The 15148-nt window shown below is 36.4% G+C and overlaps 1 protein-coding gene across 1 annotated transcript in view; it reads right to left on the minus strand.

The window, feature by feature from the left end:
* Corin (corin, serine peptidase) overlaps positions 1–15148 on the minus strand; it is a 174774-nt gene that overhangs the window by 15326 nt on the left and 144300 nt on the right. The window contains exons 14-15 of the mRNA XM_013008979.1: positions 14132–14261; positions 1320–1436 (exon numbers count right to left, since the gene is read on the minus strand). Of these exons, the coding sequence (XP_012864433.1) occupies positions 1320–1436; positions 14132–14261 (247 nt within the window). The remainder of the gene's footprint in view (positions 1–1319; positions 1437–14131; positions 14262–15148) is intronic.

A 15148-nucleotide genomic window follows, 5' to 3' on the forward strand; every position in this document is an offset into this window, starting at 1 on the left:
AGGAGGCTGCAATGCTTGGTAAGAAATGTACGCATTATCCTGCCCATGCAATTGTAACCCCTCTGTACAGTATGTTCACAAATAAAATAAAATTAAATTAAAAAAAATTCAAAAAATTATCAAAGGGGATCCATTCCATTCAACCCTCTGTAGCAAACATTACACATCTATGTGAACCAGGACTGAACCCAAGTTTGGCAACTTCCAATTAGAATGAATTATCTATCCATTTACTTGATCTAAAAAAGGTGTTTTGGGTATTCCCAGTTTCAAGACTCATTCATTACTCAGCTGAGAGATTTTGGACACTGTTTTTGAGAGAAGTACTTTACTTGACAAATACTCAGAATTATGGGTGCAGAATTTACCGTCTGCAGATTATAAATTCTGAACAATTTACTTAATTATTAATTATTCTATAGTTTCCTTTCTTGTAAAAGTAGGATAATTATAACTGATGAGTCTACTGTAAGAATTAAATGGGTCAGTGTGTATAAAGTCAGATGACCATACTATAAGAAGACCTTAAGAAGAGTTGATTCCTTCCCCATTTATCTTCTCCCCACAGCCTACCCATAAACAAGAGCTTTCCAGATTTGGGAGGGAAGGAACTTAGATGTACATTCAAGGTTACATGATAATAATTTCCTTTTGTGTCTTTTCTCTTACCCTCCAATTGTTTGTACTATTACTTTAATTTCCTGTTAACTCATCCCATATAGCAGTTGTAGAAATGTAGATACAGCATTGTTTCAAATAGAATGTGGGAAAACTCCAGGAAGAGAACCCAAGATAGGATGCACTATGATAACTTCTGTAATTATGATTAATGGAAGGTGCAATTAACTAAAAAGAAAAAAAACCTACCTGGAAAGGAGAAATGAAATATAAATACCAAATGCCAGTTATGGAAGCTCTTTATTGCTATTGAAAATTTTGATTTTTTGGTACTAGGTTTTGAACTCAGAGCCTGTAGGCAGGTGTCTTACCACTTGAGCTTTCCTCCCAACCTCTTTCACTTCAGTTGGTTGTTGTTTTAGATAAAGTGACACATGTGTCTTCTCAGCTGACCATGAACTTCTTGCTTTTGCCTTTCACCTAACTGATACTACAGCTCTGGACCACCATCCTTGGTTCTCAAGAACTTTTGCCTGGACTGTCTCTAAGCGTCATTCCTCTTGATCTTTGCTTTCTGAGTAGCTGTGGGCCTCCATTTTTAGCCTGACCAATTTGTATTACCTTATACTAAAAGTGATCTCCTATTTATAAACTCTTGTTTTACCATCTGAATCCCATGGCTATTAGGGGACAGGTCTTACCCAGGTACCAGTAGTTCATGCAAGGCTGTCCCATTGAGGCTCTTCCAATTTGAATGTAGTGTCAGCCACTGCTGGTCTTTCTCCCGTTCTTGTATCAATTCAGTCATAGAAGGTTCTCTGGTATAAAGCAAATGCTACATAAATACCAAAATACAATGATCTTTGCACTTACTTTTTTTCTTTAAATAGCATTAAATTTTTAGTCAGTATGTCATGGAGATATTTTTGTTTAAGAGAGATTTAATGGGATATAATATTATTAGCAAGAGGGAAAATTATTAAAAGTACAGAAACCCAAGTTATTTTATTATGATACAAATGATTATATCTGCTAACATGTATTCGAACTTCATTTAAGGTCAGAGTTTTAATACACACAATATAAAATTTCATGTAAAAACATGAGCAACTTTAAACAGTGATCAAAAGCAAAATAAAATTTATCTAGTTGTTTTTTCTTGTCCATTGTAATCCTACAATATAATAAATCATAAACAAAATAAATAGCAAATAAAGAGAATCAGTGGCCACTATGTGTGTGTGTGTGTGTGTGTGTGTGTGTGTGTGTGTAGATAGATAGATAGCTAGTATCAAAATTGAAGATGGATTCTTCTCAATGTATTCAAACTTCTTTGACACTACAGATTAAGACTCCCTATAATAATGAAGATGGAAGTTAGACTATTTCATTTTGTTTGCTGAATTCTTACAAGGTCCACCAAGGCTTGTCTGCGGGTATCTCATTGATCATTCAGAGAAATGTGGTTGTACTATATCCAAGATTTAAAATCTTAGGTAGCAGACTATTTAGATTTTTATCATAAAATACCCCACTCTTTGGGAAAGAATTCGTTTTTCCCATAGTCGATCCAGGCTTAAAGAAGATCTTTGCCATTCTTTTTTGTTTTAACTGAAAAATTAACAACCTGGTATTATCAAGGGTAGAAAAAGAAGAGATTCGTTTTTGACAGGCAAGAGGGTTTTGGATACCAGGGGAAATAAAAGAGAAGGACGCAGCCATGCTGCTGAAGTTGGAGAAGGGTAGAATAATACATCAAGAGAATTCAAATTGGAAAGGCTTCTCTCTGCTCTGCAAGTGAGTGGTGAGCTTGTCTGATGAAAGCTGTGGAGAGAGAAGGTCAGGGTGCAAGTCATGGTGGAAATGGTATGCATATGGAATTATTCCTTGCGGGAAGTGTTTGGAAAAATCCAAAAATTAACTTACAACAGTGCTAAGTGCATTGTGGCTCCACACGAACCTGAAAAAGCTGAAGCGCTAGCAGTACCACATTTTTATGCGTTAGTGACTTTTTTGTCTGTGTGCCAATCCTGGGGCATGAACTCAGGGCCTGGGCATTTTCCTTTAGCTTTTTCATTCCAGGCTTTACTTTTGGGGTTTTGGTAGTTAACTAGAGATAAGAGTTGCAGAGACTTTCTGGCCCATGCTGGTTTCAAACCATGACCTTCAGATCTCAGCCACCAAGTGTGAGCCACCAGTACCTGACTGCTTAGTAACTTAAAAAAAAAATTTCTACACTCCATTTTGAATGGGAGTGTAGAAAACAGGTAGAAAAGTTAGACTTAAATGGCATTAAAATTTCATCTAGCTACTAATTATTTTTATAAAGTTTTAAAATCACACCAATGGCTCATGCCTGTAATCCTAGCTATTCAGGAGGCTGAGATCTGAGGATTATGCTTCAAAGCCAGCCTGGGTAGGAAAGTCCATGAGACTCTTATCTCCAATAAAATACTCAGAAAAGGTTAGAAGTGGAGCTGTGGCTCAAGTGGTAGAGTGTTAGCCTTGAGCACAAAGAAGCTCAGGGACAGAGCCTAGGCCAAGAGTTCAAGCCCCAGGACCAGCAAAAAAATAGAAAAACCAAACTCTTCTCTAAATTTTGCTATTTTTTAAATAATAAAAAAAGACCTCTAAAAGAGAACATCTGAGGACAAAAAGGCATAAGTTAAAACAATCCTTGAAAAATGAATGAATTATAATCCTTTGATTTTAAGACAAATGCCCCGATTTTAATAGCATTGTAAGAACAGTTTCACAAGATTTAAATTAGTTTAGAAATTCGAATGAATTATTCAGTTTTTGAAGATGTCACAGAAATCTTTTTCACAGACAAGTAAGAATTTTTCTTTTCCTTCACCAACTTCCTTTTATCAACTCCAGATGCACTTTGTATAGAGGCCCTACAGGAAGGAAAGAATGAACATCAGAGGCCATATGTGCCAGTAATGAAGTTCCTGATACCTGTACCCTGGGAATTCGCTTCTTCAACAGAACTATCTGTGAACCTCTTCAGGCCAGGCATTTTATCAACAATAGCCAATGGACAATCACTTTCAGATTGCGTTGATTAATCCAGTCTCTCTTTAGTCTGTTGATTCATCAGATGACAAGGGACCATCAAGAGGAGGGCAATACCCCATAGGACATGCTGGGTAGGAAAAGCACCACAAAGATCACTTCTGCCTCTTAACAGCCCCAGTCTCTTTAGTAACCTTGAGAATGGGCTCTGCACAGCACCCCAGAGTATGTGCTTCATTTCTACTTAGGAGCTTCCAAGAAGAAAAGCTACTTAGCTTGAATCTTTCAATTACCTTAAGTGGAAAGTTTAAGACATTATTCATCAGGGAGAGGGGAGTATCATTACAGAAATTAGTTTTCCATGAAATTCTTAATCACTGGCATGTTTCTTGTGCATAAAAATAAATCTTTCAACATGAATAATGTCATCATATGGCTCATTAGAAGCACAATGAGTGAATTTATGCATTTCTGTTTCTACAATTGAACAAGATTTGAGCATGTGCGTGACTTCAATTTTTCTTACTATTTTATCCAGTTCCATTGAGGTATTCATGGCGAATAAATCTATACATTTAAGGTATACAATGTGACATTTGGCTAGAAGTCTATATCATGAAATATTCATCAGACTGGAGTTAATTAGCATATCCATCTCCTACATAGTTACCATTTTGTGATTAGAACTCAAGATCAACAATCTAAGCAAATTTCAAATCAACAGTACAATATCATTATGCAGTCATCAAGCAGTACACTAAATCTGAGAAGGTATTCAATCCACAAATGGAGTGATTCTTAGACATAAAGAATCATTAAATAAAACTGTAAATGTTTGATCAATATTGTAAATTCCAAATAGTACCAATATACTCTTGTTTTTTGCATATATTTTTATTATAAAAACACTGTACAGAGGGGTTACAGTTACATGAGTAAGGTAATGAGTACATTTCCTCCTCTTTTGTTTTTCCCCTACCATCCCTTCCCTCCCCACCTCCTCAACTTCTCCCTTCCCCCCTCCCACCCCGAAGTTATAAAGTTCATTCTCATCAGTGGCTGTACATCTCATTGTTACAATGGGTCATCCTGTAACCTTATTTCAGCACAATGTACTCTTGTAACAAGAATATGTATATCTGTACTTTTTAATTTTTAAAACTATATAGTATAAATCATGCTATTAAAAAGGCATCTGGAACTTTCTGCTCAAATTGCTTTTTATTAGCTTAGATTAGTCTCCATGGGAAGTTTCATTGTTATATTTACACTGCATTCCAAACAATATCATCCCCACTATCACTTGCCTTGCTCCCCTCCCCCCAAAAAATCCCAACAGGTTTTAATTGTTCTATTTTCATAATTGCAAACGATCTATTACATCAGAGTTCTACCTCCTTTATCTTCCTCCCAGTCCAACTTCCTCCCACTAGTTAAATTACTTTAAACAATTGGTATTGCTTCTGCTTAAACACTTAACATCGTTTTCCATTATGTCAAGAGACTAATTTGTATAGACAACAAAAGAGAAAAGAGCATCTTACCAGTGATTAAGCATCCAACTTATAGTATTCTAAGAGTCTGTATAGGGAATGCACACTTAACATGCTTTGTGAGGAGCACTGAAGAAGAAAATTTACAAAACCATCTATCCCAATGCCTACAGTGACAGTACAAATGGAGGCTCACTTACTGTATGTCTATATATTTTCATGCTATAAAAAAAGCTAGTAAGCTGCTAAAAATGATCCAGTCTTTTAACAAGAATATTTGTTAGCTTTCACCAGAATCACCTGTGAGACCTCAGTGGAGATCTCATCATTCATAAAATGTCAGATGGGACCCCCAAAATTTGGAGCTGATGCTTTGAAAACAGTACTAAAATAGAGAGCAGGCTCCAGGGAGAGAGCACAACTCTGACCAAAGACCTCTGACCAAAGACTTCCAATCCTCTGGGAGAGGATTGGAAGAGCCCTCTGTATCAGGATTATTAACGCTGGCCACGATTGACGTTTTATAGCAGATGATTACTTGGCTATGTGAAATTAATCTGTGTAGGGAAGGATACTTTGCACCATATTTGACTTCTGTACACTAGTTTCTGGTAGTATCCACCACTGGGGGGGGGGCGTTAACAGAACAAAAATCTCTATAGAAATATCTAAATATCCTCTAAGAGGAAGTTTACCTCTAGTTGAGGATCACTGCTCTAAGTACGGAGCCCAGTATAAGTCTTCTCCTCTTCCTGAGCCTAAAGGCAGTAAAGTCAGTCTACTATACCCAAAGGTTCCATGTCTGTGCACTCATCCAACAAAGGATTACAATTATTCAGAAAATAAAAATCAAATCTGTACTCAACATGTACAGACCCTTCTTGTCATTAATCCTGAAACAATACAGTTCTCTGTATGGTATTTTCACAATAAAAAAAAAGAAAAAGAAAAAAAAAATAAATAAAAAATAAAAAAAACATTTATATAGTATTTAAGTATAGTATTATAAGTAATCTAAAGATTATTTAGAGTATAGGGGGATATGCACATATTTTATATATACATATATCTGATATCTTATGTATATGATATATATTATATATATATATGTATATATATATGATGCTATTTTAGATAAAGGACTTGAGCATCTAAAGATCTGAAGTATCCAAGGGCCTCTCAGAATCTATCCCCTGAGGATAGTGAGGAACAACTCTATTGCATAGAGAAATGTAAGAATTTGTCAGGAATTTGCTTCTTAGGACTTGAGTGTTCATAATACACAGCTCTTACTCAAAATGTTGAAACATCCCAGTTGTCTATTTGTGGGTAGAGGGTTAGGAAGCCAATCCAGAACCTTGAGTTTGCTATATGAGAACTGTACCATTAAGCTGCATCCCAACCTTAGCCTGATTTTCTAAGAGAAACCATATATTTCTGGGCTTAAGACAGTTGTCAGACCACTACACAAATTGGTCTACTCTTGCTCCCTTCTCATCAGGTAACATGGTGCTTATTAGGAGTCAACTGGTATACTATCAGAAGAAATGCTGTCATATAAGGATGTCTAATCGAATCAACTCAAGCCTTCTGGTCTCTTCCTGATAGACCACTGCTCATGCTCTTATTTACCCAAATTCCATTTATATGGAAATAAGCCTTCTTTGGGCAATTCCTGATAGACCACTCAAGTTGTGAATGATGTCCTTATTTACCCAAATTCCATTTGTATTAATATCCAAATCAATGTCATGTTCATTGTGATGGCCAAGGAATCTAATATCCACAGAGAATTTATGGAAATTGATTAATCCTACTCCTGAATTCTATTACTCACAATTGGTCCTGGTAATATAGGGATAAAGACTAAAAGGCTAATGTCTGAGTCTCAGAAGGACTTGGCTCTGGACAACTCATAGGAGTTATATTTTTATTTTATAAGTATTCATGAGAATCTATTTTAGTGATTTTTTTATAACCAAATGTAATATCAGAGCAAACATCTTGATTGAGGATGCTGTCCATTTCCATTCCAGTTAATAATGGTGAATTTCTCTCACAATGAGACATTTTTATTTAATTTCATAAATTATTCATTAATTTAACTTATATAGTTTGAGATTCAATTTGGTAACTAACATATATTCTAATTGTTGGTAGAATTTGTTATTAGTGATCATATAGAAATGCTCTTGGGATAACTGGTAGATCTACCTTGCTTTTTGTTTTTTAAAGCCTCAGACTCAATAGTCTCATTGAAGAATGTTAAAATCATTTTCTCATCCTAAAGCATGTGACACTTTTTAAGAAAAATATTCTCCAGAACAAAATATCTTAGGAAACACTGAAGATATTCAACTCCATGATTTTGTTCTAACCTAGGCAGTCACCTGAAAATAGGTAGGAAGATTAATTCCATATGCCAGAGACTTGTGCTTTCCAATTGCAATGCTGTGTAGGTCATGGTTTGGGGTCAGGTAGTCTCTACTTAAAATAGGCCCATCATCTAATTATCACTCTAAGTGAGTTTTCTTTCTTTTTTTTTTCCAGCAGTCTTTGGGGCTTGAACTCAGGGCCTGGGCACTGTCTCTGAGTTTCTTTTGCTCAGGGTTAGCGCTCTACCACTTGAGCCACAGCGTCACTTCCAGTTTTTTCTGTTTATGTGGTACTGAGGAATCGAACCAAGGCTTCATGCATGCCAGGCAAGCACTCTACCACTGAGCCACATTCCCAGCCCCCTAAGTGACTTTTCAAAAGGAGAAAAACCCTTGCATTGTGATCCTGCATGATAAATGTTCCCTCATCTTCCCCTCCTAGCTGTTATCAACTTAAAAATCCCACAAGAATTCAATCATAAGTAGACATTAAGACTTGCTACAAAACTTCAGTGTGAAGCAATGATAAAACTCACCAATAAAATCCAAAGTCCTAAAATTGGCCCACAACATCTTCTCCTGCCAATCCCCCTCCTCATCCAGTCCATCCTCAGTGTCTCTGGCCAGAATGCTTTTGTAACAACTGCTTCCTCTGAACTGAATGACTTTTCTCCACATCTGCTCAGAAAACAGTCTTTGTCCACTTCGTCACTTTTCTGGTGAAGTTTCCCTCAATGTTCTTATTTAAAACTGAAATCTACCCCAGACACCTTTACCGTGCTTTCCTTTCCCTTTTGCTTTTCCCCATGGTATTTACCACTTCCCAATTCATTTATTATGATTCAGTATTATTGTTTCAGAAGCAAATGGCAAACTATAAGCTAATTGAGGCAGTGATCACTGTCTGATTGCTCACTATGCTAGGAACCTAGAACAGCATCTAAACGGGGACATCTTGGTCCTAAATATACACTAAATAAATAAATAGAAGAAAACGAACAGAATAAACATTTTTGAAATAAAACAACAGGCCTTAGTATCTGCCTAGATAATAAATACTGGAAATAAATATTAGTCAAAGTAATTACAAGAGCAAAGAATTTGAATATACATTTCTCTCCCTACCCCAAAAAGCATATAAGTAGCCAATAAGCATATAAAAGTGCAGTCACTGGTCACTAGAAATACTTCACATTCACTAGTGTAGTTGTGATAAAAAAAATAGGTAACAGTAAGTGTTCGTAAGGATACAGAAAACTTGTTAACTCTCACACATTGCTGGTTGGGAATATGAAATAGCCATAGCATCTTTGGGAAGGTGTTTGGTGATTCTTCCAAACATTAATCATGGACTCACCATTTGCTACATCAATTTTCATTTTAGTTATATAGGAATTAAGAGAATTAAATATGTATGTTGATTTTTAAAAAACTTGGGCATGAATATTTACAGTAACATTATAAATAATAGCCCCAAGTGGATACAACTCACATGTTCATCAATTGATGAACAAACAATCAAAATGTGGTTCCATTCATCAAATAAAACATTATTCCACTGTAAACAGGAATGAAGTATTGACACATGCTAGTATAGATGAACCTAGTAATCATGCTTTGTGAGAAAAGACAAAAAGCACAGCTGTATGAATCTATTAATGGGGAATGTGCACAGTTGGAAAATCCATAGAAGCAGAGAACAGATTTTTAGGTTGTCAGAGGCTGAAGGAGAAAGAAATGAGAGCTGGCTGCTAGTGATGTGTTTTGATTTTGCTCTTGTTTTTTTTTTTTTTGGTGTTTCTTTTAGAGCAATAAAAATATTTCTGCGTTATATAGTATTCATTGATGAATGTGTAAGTTGGTAACTATATTAAAATCAAGTGATGAGTTCACTTTTAAAGGATGAACTTTATGGATTGTAACTCAATTTTTAGAAAATCAAGGTTTGGAGCTGTTTCTCCATGGGTTTCCATGTGCAAGACAAGCAGCCTGGGCTGGATTTACTACTGCAGAAGAGGAGCTGTGTCTTCGAGTTTCATGAAAGTTCATCAATAAGGAAAGCATCCTGGGGCAGATGCTTCTTACATGACAAAGGAAATGTGAAGTTGGGAACTTTTCCCTGGGAGTAAACTGTAGAGAGAAGGGACCATGTAACTCCCTCTATCAGGGACCAGTGGGGACTCTGTTGTAATATACACAGATGCTGTGATTGACTGCTTTCTCCCAAGATGTTGAGAGGATGTGTCTTCTGTTGACCAACTCTAAAGGACACTCTATTTCCAGATGAGCTCATTGTATATAGGGATGGAACTCACATAGACAAGTGACATGGAGAGTCACATTTGCCTACATTTTCTTCCTCAAATACCAGATGTCTCAACCCAGCATTTGGCAAGTATTAGCAGACAGTCTAAATTCTTATTCGTATTGTTGATTCAATAAATGTCCATATGTTTTTGATACTGGACCTGTAGGCTGTAAACTTAATATACTGCCAAGAGTATTTAGGAAACTTGATTTATACCTTTGTTTATCTAGACAGCCATCATCCTTACAGACTAGGGTGAACTCTGGAAACATCTACAGATGAGGAAAAAGAACTTGAGATTCAACAAAGGACATGAATCTTCTCATTCAAATAAGTACTCAGTGGAGAGCTTAGCATGTGTGCTATAGGACAAAGTAGGGATAATTTGGGTCTGAAGAGAGCATTTGCATTTTTAACCAACTTCCTCTAGCATAGAAGTATATCAGTGGAATCCTTCACAAGGCCTCACATAATATGAGGCCCATAAGCAGATACTCCAAAACAAAAAGGGGTCAGACTAAAGGAAGATATTATTAGAGGAGGAACCCAAAGGTGTAACTCCTCTGAACATTTAAAACAAATTCCAGGATATGGGAACAAGAGATTTTGTTATTGTTGTTTGAGGTGGAGGTGATTGGTTTTGCTTTGGGGTTTTGTTTTGTTTTGTCTCTTTGGGATGAATGGGAGGCTTAAAAAGGGAGGGAGGAAGGATAAGCAAATGCAATCATGGTATTCAGTATATACTATGTGGGAAATAAACTATACAACTTGTGAGCAGGGATTGGAGGGTGAAACTGGGGAAAAGAGAAGGAAGGGGTAACATTGTCCAATGTTCCCAACATTGACTTATGAAATGGTAACCCTTCTGTACAACATCTTAATAATGACCATAAATTTATATTTTACAAAGGGATACTGAAGAATTATTCCAGGATTGCACTTAGTCTGTTAAAGCTTAAAAGTTGCTTTTAAAGTTTTTAATGAAGAAATAAGCTTAAAAGGGGCTGGGAAGGTGGCCCAAAGGTAGAGCGCTTGCCTTGCGTGCATGGGGCCCTGGGTTCGATTCCTCAGCACCATATAAGCAAAAAGAGAAAAGCTTGAAGTGGTGCTGTGGTTCAAATGGTAGAGCACTAGCCTTGAGCTGAGGAGCTGAGGGACAGCGCCCAGGCCCAGAGTTCAGGCCCCACGACCGGACCCCTCCCAAAAAAGAAATAAGCTTAAAAGCATAAAGTCAAATCTGTATAGTAGATATTCTGGAAATTAAGAAGGAAAGCCATCTGCTCACTGTCAGTTGAAGTATAGACCAATTGTGGCCAGGCTGACTCTTCTGTTAAGGACATAGAAATATTGCAAAGGTAGGGGGTTAGAGTGGTTTGTTTTGAAGCATCAGTGTGGAATTGTGGATTAGAAGCCCAGCAGCTTATTTCCTGAGACTCTGGTAAAGAGTGGTATCCTAAGCAGTCCATCCCCACAGCAGTAATTTGGTCTCTTTTACCCATTGTCATCATTCTTAGTTGTGTATAGCTGTACAGATATTTGTCAATGCACGAACAACTCAAACTGTCAAAACTTGAAGACAACAAAGTACAAAAGTACTAGTACTTATTTCTTTAAAAGTCTAACATTATTCATCCGTCCATTTTTTTTTGCTCTGTACAATGATAATTATGGTTTCCCAACTACAGATCCAAATCAGATTTTCCTAGCAATTAAGTGTCATCAAGTTGTCTAAAATTAGAATACCTATATATCCACTTCAATTTTAAATATTAAGATATAGTTTAAATATTGAAATTTCATTTTCCGTGTATATTAACAACATAGAGCAAAGGAAGTAAAGAAATAATCAAAGATGGAAATAACTCAAATTCTGAAAGGATAAATGATCATGCAGTAATAAACAGTGTTGAAGTATTGACACATACTAGAATGCCAATGGTTAAATTGGCCAGAACAAAAATAATTACATATTGTTTGCTACATTTTATATGGAAAGACCCAGAATGGGCAAATCCTTGTAGACAGACAACAGATCATTGGATACCTGGACCTAGGGTTGGGTCCAGGACTGGATGTATAATAATAGGCACTTAGTTTCCTTTTTGTAAAATTTAATTTTATTGTTATTATTAAGGTGTTGTACAGAGGGGTTACCATTTCCTAAGTCAGGTAATGAGTACATTTCTTTTTTGGACAATGTTTACAAGTTTCTCAGTTCATTTTCCACATAGTGTGTATTGAATACCATGATTGCATTTGCTCACTCTTCCTCCCTTCTTTTCTGTGCCCCTGCTTTGAACCCTCTAAAAATGCAAAAACAAACAAACAAACAAAAGCAAAAATAAACAACCACCATTACTACCAACAACAACATTTTTCTATTTCCTAGAATTCATTTCAATAAATAGTACTTTAACTATTCTGAGGAGTTATGCTTTGGGGTTCCTCCCATAAGGTTATCCTCCTTTAGTCGGACTTTTTCAGTGTAAATGCCTAGAATCCTATGTAAGTTACCATGTCCAGTGTATAGACCTGGCTTCCACATGTGAAAGAAAACACTTGACATCTGTCTGTCTGAGCATGGCTTGTCTCACTCTTAGTTTCCTTTGGAAATGCTGAAGATGGCAGAGATCTACTGATGGCTACACAACCCTGTCCATACTCTAAAGTGCCATTGAATCATACACATTGAAATTGTTAAAATGGTAAGGTTTTCATTGCACTTATTTACCACAATAACAATAAGCCAATGTGTAAAAAGGAAAATCAAAAGGAAGTAGATTGTAAGCAAGACCCCTTCTACTTGCTATAAACCAGTTATATTCACTGGAGGACATTTTTGGTTGCAAAATTTATGTAATTCCAACTTTCCTTCCAAACTCTCAATAGGGTTGTCTATAGTTGTGTAATACAGTTTCAAATTAAGAAATAACTTTGGGTCTCAGTGAAAGGAAAGATCAAAACAGGCACATTTGAAAGCTTTTCATTTATCTTTGATTACAATCATACCCCATTTCAGGAAGTTGTAAAAATGGAGAATAACTTAATGGATCCTGACAAACACAATTTTTTTTTCACTCTGACAATGTTTTATTAGATTAGTACCAATTGCTCAAGTTTTCAAAGATGTGGGTCAGTAAATGGAAGAAAGGTCTCACGATGCTGGGAGTGATATAATTCCTGGAATAACAATATTGTGTCCCTATATACTATCCCAGAGTTGATTGGTTCATTATTGTAAAATTGTCTCAAATTTGTGCAATGGATTCTGAGAATCCATGGACTCTCTGAATGTTGATTAATTTGTTTTTCAATCTAGAGTTTTATAACCTACTAGTTTTATTTTGTTTGTATATTTTTTTATTTTTGTTTTTTTGCCAGTCCTGGGACTGGACCCCTGGGTCTGGGTGTTGTCCTTGAGGTTTTTTGCTCAAGGCTAGCACTCTACTACTTGAGCCACAGCTATACTTCTAGGCCTTTCCACCCCTTAATTGGAGATAGGTATCTCACAACCTTTTCTGTCCAGTCTGGCTTTGAACCCTGGTCCTCAGATCTCAGTCTCCTGAGCAGCTAGGATTATTGGTGTAAGCCACCAGAGCCCAGCAACGCACTATCTTTTTATTTATTTCATTCCTATCTTTCCCAAATAACCTCACATATATCATTGCTGTAAATAAGCTAATATGGTACAATAATATAATTAACATAATTTTATACATATGTATATTCTAAATCATTGCAAATGATTGCTTTTTCCAGCAAAACTGGAAAAAGAAAACTTCACAAAATAGCAAGTTTATAACCTTCAAACTATTTCAGTCCATTACTGTGAAATCCAGAGTTCTACTGAAGAGCAAAACTGGTGTGAATTATTTCTTGATTTGCAGTTCCTCTATTAAACAGAGAAAAGCCAGCAACTTCAAGTTCTATCACAACTTATTAAAAAACATGTGTTGCTTAAAAGGAATTTTCAATAACCTTTTGGAGGATAATTGTAAGACTTTCCCATCCAAATTCCATGGAGGAAACCATCTTAATGTTTTTTTTAATATAAAAAATGGAAGTATTTCATTTCAGAAGTACTTAAAATACAATTACTGCATTTACTTTTAGAGATTTCATCAAAGTAGACTTTCATCCTTTGCTCTTCAGAGCAGGTGCCTGTAATTAGATGAGGCCCTCATACCTGATTCATTTCCTGGGCCAGAGGGCTCTTGTTTGAGAGCACTAACTTGCTGTGCCTGCATAAGGAAAATATTACTGCCAAGTTTCCACAAAGCCCTGAGAAATCCATCAGTGCTACAAACTACTGACCTTACCCTAAACCCATCTGCCTGCAGGCCAGCTGACTCAATGTCTCCTGCCAGCCATCCGCACACACGTGGTATTCTGTCGCAGATCTGTGAACAGTCAGGAATGAAGAGGAGTTCACATTTTTAGAGAGGCTCACTGGGGAAATAAAAGGGGGGAAGCCCAAATTAGAAACATTTCTTCTCCTAAGACCAAATATATGCTCCAATAGCATATATTTATTCTTTGTTTTAGTTACGAATCATTTGGTGAGAACTCACCAGATAAAAATCATCACTGTACTCTGAGTGATAGACAACTGGAAAAAAAATTAGAAATGTCCTCAAAAAAAGTGTAGACTTTTGTGAAGGAGACAAGCAGTTCTTGGCTTTCCTTTATGAGTTAGGAGATGGCCCAAAGGCAGAGCCCATTTACCGAGAGGTTTGTATAATTAATTGTAAGGAGCCATTTGTAACTCCATTCATTTCCTTTGGAGAAAGCATAGGAGAATGCAAATGTGTAAAAGCAACGCTGATTTAGAATTAATATGGACATACACTCATTTCTGTTTTATAAAAGAAAAGTCTCTGCACTTAGGCAGACATGGACCATTTGTGAAACACTATGTAATTGATTACAACACACAGGGGAATCATGATTTGGATGGATGACACCAACGACAAAGTGAGAAGAGTGATGGATGAGGGTGAGGGAAATAATCAGGTAACTCAAGATGACAAAGTGCCACACTGGCAGTTCTCATAGGAGATGCCTCAGGTCCTGTCTGTGAAAGGACCTGGGTAGGGAGAATTCCTGTCTGGACATGGCACAATAACACAAACCAGGCCTTTTTAAACTAGACATTTTAATACTAGTCCAAGATGTGTAATTGATCCAAGAGTGTCAGAATATTGATCACTATTAAAGCTGAGTGATAATAATGAGGTTTAAAATCCTATTCCAGAAATAAGATGGATTCAAAAATCTTGAACCCCAAATGTTATGCATATAATATAGACGTTTCAAATAGAATAGTAATTTGGGGG

The sequence above is a fragment of the Dipodomys ordii genome, unplaced genomic scaffold (genome assembly GCF_000151885.1).
Source record: "Dipodomys ordii isolate 6190 unplaced genomic scaffold, Dord_2.0 Scaffold8, whole genome shotgun sequence".
In the NCBI taxonomy this organism is placed as follows: Eukaryota; Metazoa; Chordata; class Mammalia; order Rodentia; family Heteromyidae; genus Dipodomys; species Dipodomys ordii.